The sequence below is a fragment of the Tasmannia lanceolata genome, unplaced genomic scaffold, assembly GCF_043159265.1.
Source record: "Tasmannia lanceolata isolate RefF3 unplaced genomic scaffold, GAP_Taslan_0.1 ptg000026l, whole genome shotgun sequence".
Classification (NCBI taxonomy): domain Eukaryota; kingdom Viridiplantae; phylum Streptophyta; class Magnoliopsida; order Canellales; family Winteraceae; genus Tasmannia; species Tasmannia lanceolata.
The window spans coordinates 8,738,280-8,747,202 of record NW_027518703.1 but is presented as its reverse complement, the minus strand read 5'-3'; the positions used below and the strand labels follow the sequence as shown (position 1 = coordinate 8,747,202).

General features: G+C 37.5%; 1 protein-coding gene and 1 long non-coding RNA gene across 2 annotated transcripts; both read left to right on the top strand.

The window, feature by feature from the left end:
- Window positions 1-1,298: 1,298 nt before the first annotated feature.
- LOC143858676 (uncharacterized) lies at window positions 1,299-2,682 on the top strand. The gene is made up of 3 exons (XR_013238996.1): window positions 1,299-1,869; window positions 1,993-2,175; window positions 2,573-2,682. It is a non-coding gene; the product is annotated as an uncharacterized LOC143858676 (long non-coding RNA).
- A 1,493-nt stretch (window positions 2,683-4,175) lies between these two features.
- Window positions 4,176-8,027, top strand: LOC143858478 (ent-kaurenoic acid oxidase-like; the record flags this gene model as incomplete). Its single annotated transcript, XM_077369124.1, has 6 exons — window positions 4,176-4,484; window positions 4,912-4,995; window positions 5,103-5,181; window positions 5,255-5,361; window positions 7,718-7,836; window positions 7,937-8,027. Coding segments are annotated over 6 exons (789 nt in total), but the record flags the coding sequence as incomplete, so codon positions are not given.
- Window positions 8,028-8,923: the final 896 nt, after the last annotated feature.

Here is an 8,923-nt window from a genome sequence, read left to right as displayed (position 1 = left end):
TATACTTCAGAGAAAAGAAAAGTCCCTCCCTCGCACCATATGAACTGGTAATATATGACCGTTGTGTCAATATTCAAAGTTGGCTTTTTATGTGGGACAACAATTCAAATCAATACACGATATGTGAGTGGCTCACATTCTCCAACACACACAATCTACTAAAGTTGGTAAGGATATTTCAATAAAATATAATTCAGAGAAAAGAAAAGTCCCTCCCTCGCACCATCTAAACTGGTAATATATGACCGTTGTGTCAATATTGAAAGTTTGCGTTTTATGTGGGACAACAATTCAAATCAGTACACGATATGTGAGTGGCTCACATTCTCCAACACACACAATCTACTCAAGTTGGTAAGGATATTTCAATAAAATATAATTCAGATAAAAGAAAAGTCCCTCCCTCCACCATCTGAGCTGGTAATATATGACCGTTGTGTCGATATTCAAAGTAATAAGGAGAAGTCATTTCATGTATTTTACCAAGTTCAAGTGAAGTGTACTCTCATGATTCTCATCCACTATTTGATCCGAGAATTTTAATTCGTTTTCTAATGGGATTTGCTAGCATTCATCCCAGAAGGCATTTCACTACTGGCCTGTTGCATGTGAGAGGAGCCACACCAGCTCACTTTTCAGCAGATATTGTCTTCATTCATGATGTGGCTGCCCTCACATGCAACAAGCCATCTGCTAAATGCCTTCTGCGATGGGCACTAGCAAATTCCCCTAAGAAAATACATGGTTGCATATCTTAAGTACACTTCCCAAAAAGCTCTTAGCAGCCAATCAGAGAAAGTTAAACAGGGAATTTACCCTTTTTAAAGGCTGGTGACAAATGCACCCCTAAAAATCTTGATCACCTACCTTTAACGTTTTCCTAGAAATTTACCATCTCCCTCTTTTAAAATTCTTTATAAGTCACCGAAACATCTTTTGGAACAACACAAAAAAGATCCCTTGTTCAGAAAAGGGGTCAGGATCAACCAAACATAGAAAACACTAAAAATTCCTTTGGCACCCCTTCTTGAGGATGAAGAGCTGCCAAAGGAATTTGAAAATTCCAGTAAGAGGGGTAGGATTTATCCCCATCTACCTGATGACGAAATATGATAGCGATTAGGAATTTAGGAGCAAATGGTGAGCTTTTTTATTTGGAGTTTAAGTGGGTGGGTAGGCTCAAATTATCAAACCAAGCCATTGACCCCTCTCCGAAAAGGAAAATGATATTCGCCTCCACATTGCCAGAATGTCCGCCCCTTCCATTTAAAGGAAATTATGACAAACAAAAGGCGTGAAATGCTGAAAAGCCAGGTGAGAATATAAAATAGAGAGCGGCATTTGTCGAGTTGCTTCATGACGGAGAGAGAATGAGAAAGATTTGTCGAGTTCCTTGATGAGAAAGAGAGAGAGAGAGAGAAGGAGAGAGAGCTTGTCCAGTTTCTTGAACATGATTTGAGGAATCAGGGATGGGAATCATTTCACAACATATTTATCTGCAAGGAAGTGGAGAATAGGGTGGTGAGAGATAGAACATCTCACACACACACACACAGAGAGAGAGAGAGAGAGAGAGAGAGAGAGAGAGAGAGAGAGAGAGAGAGAGAGAGAGAGAGAGAGAGAGAGAGAGATGGAAGGAGTGTTTGCATGGTGGTCTGCTTTGGCATTGGGACTTTTCCCAATAGTGGTGTGGCTGCTCTGGTGGTGGAATGAAATATGGTTCTTGGCTCCTGTTAAAGCGAGCTTGAATGGGTCTAAGATCCCACCTGGTCACATGGGTCTCCCCTTCATAGGAGAAATGCTCAATTTCCTTTGGTACTTCAAAATTGTCAAACGCCCCGATGATTTTATCAAATCTAGGAGACAAAGGTGACAGTTTAATTTCACTTGTATGCTCCTCATTTTTCTAATGGGTTTTCTGTATTGCTGCTGCAAGAACAACTCTACATCTACATGAAATTTGAACTTATGCATCTTTTTTGGATTGAACAGATATGGAGAAGGAGTAGGGATGTACAGAAGCCACCTCTTTGGTTCTCCATCCATCATAGCGTGCTCCCCAGCAATCAACAAATTCATCTTGCAATCAAGTGATCTTTTCACCATCAAATGGCCATCGACTGAGATCATCGGTGCCAACTCTGTCGTATCTGTGAACGGAGAATCTCATACTAGGTGTGAAATTAACAACCAGTTACTCGAAAAGCTTAATGTTACGGTCCTGAGTGGGAGCCCGCCTAGGTGGGCCAAGCCTAGGAGAAGTTTAAGGGCCTAGCCTAATGCGTTCCATAAGCTCTGGAGCTTTTTTGGCGTATTGGTTAGGTACCTAATACTTAAGCTGTTAGAGCTAGTATTATTCAATCACTTATCCCTCAACACTTCCCCTCACCTGTGGCCCCTCTTTTTATGGGTTTGGCCATACACGTAGATATTTAATATCAAGGAATTACTGGGTTTTGAAGCCAGGTCCTGCCGCGAGGCAATAGCTCTGATACCATGTGAAACAATTTCAGTTACTCCAAAAGCTTAAGCTGATAGAGATAGAGTTCTATAATCATTTATACTACGCCAGGATTAGGAGCTTTATTTTGAACGCCATTAACAAGCCCGAAGCACTCAAGCGAATCACTCTCGTAGTGCAGCCTCGTATCACCTCTTCCCTACGTTCTTGGGCCGAAAAGGGCACAATCGTGGCAGACGATGAAACTAAGAAGGTGAAATATCCTTTCATATATACCTTTCTTCTTTCTAAATCAATCTATTAAATTGATCTCCATGCATAAAAATTTCCAAGAAAAGGAACCATCATACTCATTTTCAGGTGACATTTGAGAACATATGCAATATGTTCGTTAGTTACAAGCCAGGGCCGCTTCTAAATGAGCTTGATAAATGCTTCAGAGGCGTCGTTAAAGGAGTCAGAGCACAACCATTCAACTTTCCGGGTACTGCATATCACCATGCCCTTCGGGTGAGATTCAAGGAACGGTTTTCCTCTCTTTTTTATTCCATTTTTCTATTTCCCTATCAAGCAAGCAAAACATGTTCACTCCAAAGAATCCATGCATGCCCCTAAGGCCGTGTTTGGCAACTATGAAATTTTTTCCATGGAATATTAGTGAGGAGATGGTGCGAGGTGGCTGATAAATAAGGAAAACAAAAACTCTATTTTGAGTAGGGTTTTTCTTTTCCCTTTCCGACACTTCCCACCCTCTCCCTACTCATACCCTCTCAGTTCTCTCCTCTTTCACTCTCCTTGTCCCTCTCCCACCACTTGATTTAAGCCAATATTCCATGGAAAAACTTTCATGGCTGCCAATCATGGTAAATGTCCATTAGAAGTATAGGATATATTTATGATATTTCAATGGTTAAAATATGTCAAGGAAAGATATTATTTGATTGCTGCCTGATAATGCCAATGATTCGTCGGTGCTCATTTCTAAATTACTAGAACTGTAGCATATATTTAAGATATTTATGTTTGTTCTATTTTGCCTTTAAAATTATAATAATAAAGGTTAGCTACAGTATTTATCTATGCTTTCCTTTTGTTGGGTAAGAAACAAAAATGGGAGAAAATACAACAAACTCTCTAGGTGTAGAACTTTAGATAACAAGAAAAGGATATAAAACAGCTTTTCTATAGAAGAAGAGAACGTTACTGTGTATTTCTATATTTCATTCATTCTACTGTTACAAAGAATCCCATCCACTCTTTAAATAATAATGTTTGCCTCATCCGTGCAACACCCAAAAACCTCACGTTTCTACCGATCCTAAGAGATATAGATCTCGTCCTATAAATCAGCTACAAGATTATAATAATAAAAAACTAAACATCAAAACACACCGACTCAAGTTTTCTAGACGAGTGAGATAGACATGGCTTTGCGTGGGCCACACTAGGCAACCACCGTTTGAATTAAACTTTCCAACAAAGGGACCCAATACGGGTGGAAGAGATGCCTACAACCATAGAGTTAACAAGAAGAAACCAATAAAATAATGATAAAAAAGAAGAAGCAGACAAAGCATTGGATTAATCAAAATGGCATGTTCTGATATTCCTTTCTGATATCTCAAGAATTTCATTGGTTTTCACTTTTCAAAGTGTTTTCCTTAGAATGAGAAAACAACTCCATGTATAACCAAATTATGCCTGTAGTTGACTCTTTGACTATGCAACAATACAAAATATTGATAAAGAACTTTCATGGCAGTGTCGGAGGAAGCTGGGTGCAGTGTTCAGAGCAGAACTGGAGAAGAGGAAGCAAGGAGGAGATTCTGCAAGTGTGGAAAGAAATGATCTGATGGATGGGTTGATGCAGATCAAAGATGAAGAGGGAAATCAATTGGGTGATGAGGAAGTGGTTGATAACATCACCTCCTTAATCATAGCGGGTTACGAATCCACTGGCATGGCAACAATGTGGTCTCTTTACTACCTTTCCAAATCACCAGACGTGCTTCGACGCCTTCGAGTACTCATTCTAACAGCATATGTCCTTATGTTGTCTTGGCTTTTTTTTAAAAGATAAAATCTAGTATTGCAGGCGAAAACCACCAAGAACGTGGTTCGTCCTTGACTATGAAGCGTGGAACAAGTCTTTTATTCTTCAACTTCTATTTTCGTTAGCAGCACCTTAAATTTTATTGATGAATGAAAAAGTATAGAAGGGGATATACCACCTCACCTCAACAACAAAAGAAAATTAGCTACTTAGTTCGAGTGTTAGGAATACCCAGAAAGTCACACCTCATGGCACTCTTGGCCAATCTAGGGATATCTTTCTTTTGGTAGAATGTGTTATTACCTTATTGTCACAGCAAATTCTCCTTCTTTCCATGGTGACAACACACTTCATATTAGTTTTTAACAAAATTCAAACATCTTTGTTCATGTTATAGGAGGAGCATATGGAGATTAGTATGCAAAAGAAAGGGGCCTTCATTACCATGGAAGATATTAAGAAAATGAAATACACACCCAAAGTATGGAATGACATCCCAATTTATCTCTTTTCTGAATTTTTCTTTTTTTCTCTTTTGTTTGCTTTGTAAGAAGAGCTTATCAATGTTCTCTCTTTCCTTGCCCGAAGGTTGTTGAAGAAACAGTAAGAATGGCTAACATTGCTCCTGTGATATTCCGACGGGTAAACAAAGATGTCGATTACCGAGGTACAGAAATGAAATAAAATTCACGGGCAAAATGATAGTACCAATGAGTTACAATCTTAATTTTGATTTGCAGGTTATAGAATACCAAAAGATTGGAAAGTTGCTGTATGGCTTCGTCACCTACATACAGATCCAAATAACTTCGAGGATCCCTTTACTTTTAATCCTGATCGATGGAATGTAAGTAGAAATGCTTCCTATATTCTTTTTCATTTTCTTTTCTAGTGTTTGGTAAGCACTTAAGAAGAATTACTTTGATCCAAAGAGAATGTAATTCAAGATCCCAACGCCTAACGATTGTGATGCAGCAAATATGCTAATTATTTCGTTAAAAGATACAGAAAATCGCAGTTGATTTGTTATCAGTCTCTTAAGAGTTTCAATTGCATCCCCTTTGATCATATTCTTGAAATTCTTTCTATGGAATATTGTACCATAGCCACAAGACATGTGATTTAGAATTTCTTTTTCTTTTTTTATAATGAGGTTCTAACCATGTGTGATATTCCTGTATATCAAGCAGCTTCATTGTTTTCATATAGATTCTCCATGAGATTGTCTAACTAAATTATAATATGGTGACAATGGAGTTCTTATTTTATTTTCACTCAGCATTATAACATGATGAAAATGAATATTTTATTTTATTCCTCTCTCTAGGGATGGAATGATTTAATCCAAACACCCACTTATTTATGAGATGATTTGATGCAAACACTTAAACTAGAAGCCTGCTATTGTGAAACCCGTGGTGATATATATTTCTCAGGAGTTTTTTAAATTTCAAAGCCCATAAGAAAATTGCGTACTTTTTATTTTTGTGCAATATCTGAGGTTAGGTAAAACTTCTATATTAGGATTAGGGTTGGATATATATATATATATATATATATATATATATATATATATATATATATATATAGAGAGAGAGAGAGAGAGAGAGAGAGAGAGAGGAAATTGTTGGTGAGCTAGCTTGCCCAATCACATGGGGGCCCACTTTGTTAGGATGATCCAAACCATTCATTTGAAAGTCCCTTACATATGGAGGGGTTAGGATGATCCTATGGAGCTGATTTTTGGTACACACCCTATCTATGATAAGGCCTTGCAAATGAATGGTTTGGATCACTCCCCAAAATGTGGGACCCATGTGATTGGGCAAGCTAGCTCACCATAAGTTTGGTGAGCTTAAGCTCACCAACAGTTTCCTCATATATATATATATAAGAGAAAAGGAGAGAATTTTGTCCATTTAACACGTCAATGTGGATGATTTTTACCGTTTTGTGAGGGTAAAAAAGGTATGAATGCTCGGAATTATTTGCAAAATATGTGGTATTAACACCTCATTGGTAATTTCGAATCTTGATTTGCTAGCCACCTTCTCCAAATGTTATGTCTCGCCCATCCTTTGCAATTATATGTATTCAGAGATTTGTCTTATTAGATGTGATGAAAAACTGCACGGAAATACTATTTCTTGAAACGTTGCTAGCAATAATACGTAAAGAAAGAAGCTAGCAATAAGTAGTAAAGTTTGAGGGAAATTATGGACAACGGGTACCTAGATATGACAATTACAGAAAAAACTACAAAGAAAAGGTATCAAAATATGACAATTACGAAAAAACTACTTTTCTTTTTTAATTTTTTGTGGATATTACGAATTCCTCACACCAGTAAAATATTTACAAATTCCGGACACCTCAGACGAACAACAGATTATGGAAACCTCTATAGATTGGAGGGCTAAGATCAGCCTATGGAAATGATTTTACGGGCACAACCTATTGATGTTGTGTTCCATCACATGGACGGTTTGGATCAACCTATGATGTGGTCCATACAATTCTTTGTCGGCCCGTGCATCGCACGGGGTTTTTTACTAGTATATATATATATATATATATATATATATATATATATATATATATATATATATATATATATATAGAGAGAGAGAGAGAGAGAGAGAGAGAGAGAGAGGAAACTGTTGGTGAGCTTAAGCTTACCAAACTTATGATGCGCTTAAGTTTGACCTCCACAAATGGATGGGTTAGGATGATCCTATGGAGCTGATTTTTGGTACACACCCCATCTATGTAAGACCCTTTCAAATGAATGCTTTGGATCTTCCTAACAAAGTGGGCCTCCATGTGATTGGGCGCTTAAGCGCACCATAAGTTTGGTGAGCTTAAGCTAACCAACACTTTCCTTATATATATATATATATATATATATATATGTATGTATAAGTTCTTCGCTGTACACATTTGATATAACTTTGTAATCGTCGCATAGTGGAAGCTATTTATCCATTTTTGCTGTGGATGTAGCACCATTGCCAATGCTGAATCGCGTATACTTCTTCTGTTCTTGTGTGAGCTCATATTGACTTATCCGGTTATTTCGGGTTTCCGTCGAACATCAGATAGGCAATTTTACAACACAAAATAAATTATTTTCCTCTAATTATAATCTTGACTTACACATATGAGTTGCTGATTTGGAAGAATTTTTACTACTATTGTTGAAGGAACCTGCAAAGCCGGGAACATACCAAGTGTTTGGTGGGGGACCGAGAATTTGTGCAGGAAACATGTTGGTCCGCATACAACTCTCCATATTTCTTCATCATCTCACCATAGGATACAGGTAAAATCCCTGCAAATCCATCTCAAACTAGTCCTTTATTTATATTACTAGAATCATAAAAGCAATATTGAGGGTTACTTTATTTTGGTGTCCTCTCAAGGTGGGAACTCATCAACCCTGATGCAAAGATAAGATACCTTCCTCATCCAAGACCGGTGGATGGAGCCAAGATGGCATTCGATGCAATCTGAGAAACTCCATTAATTTCAGCTTCTTTGGCTTGTGTACTTCAGAAAAAGAAGAAGAAGCTCCCTCTCTTGTACTAGTCAATAAACTGGATTATTGATAGCTTCTTTTAAGTATGTTATTCATTATTAGTCCATAAAAGAACAGTATCAGCACTCCAACTATATTTATTTACAACCTTTTCCATTGGCCATTGATAGAGCTTCTTTTTTTTTTAATAAATCATTTATGGGGTGAAAGTTGGGCAGGGTTATGGGTACTTGAGTAAAGTCTATATCAAAATTTCTAAAACTAAACATAACCCAAACACAAGGGGGCCGGGCTGAAGAGACTTCACCCAAACCTAGCCTAGGCCAAAGTTTATAAACCCATCAGGTACCCAATCCAAGAAATAAAATGGGTTTAGTACTCAAATTCAACCCATTCATACACCCATATTTACTTCATTCGGATACCCAAATGGCATTAAAACTGAACTTTGAATATATAATTCATGAATTGCTCGCACTTTGAATATATTAGTTCGCAAATCTCTCTTAGTCGATTTCTTTGTCATGTAATTAATTCTAGTTTGATTAGTTGAGTGAGGGCATTTCGTTATGTATAAGCCAGATTTTCCACAACCAAGTACTCCAATTGCCCCACAATTAGGAAAGGCCATGATAGAAAAGAAGAGAGGAAATGGAGTTAGGATTAACAGAGGAGATCAAGAAGATAAGATGCTCATCAGAGGCAAAAAAGAGTAGACTGTTCTAATTGAAAGTGCACCAAGTGTGCCAACTCATATAGCACATGCAATTCGATGGTTTAGTTTCCTACAAAATTATTCTCACATTATTATTTGTAATCTCAATGATTTATATAAAGAAAAACAGCAATATCTCTGTAGACCCGGGGTACT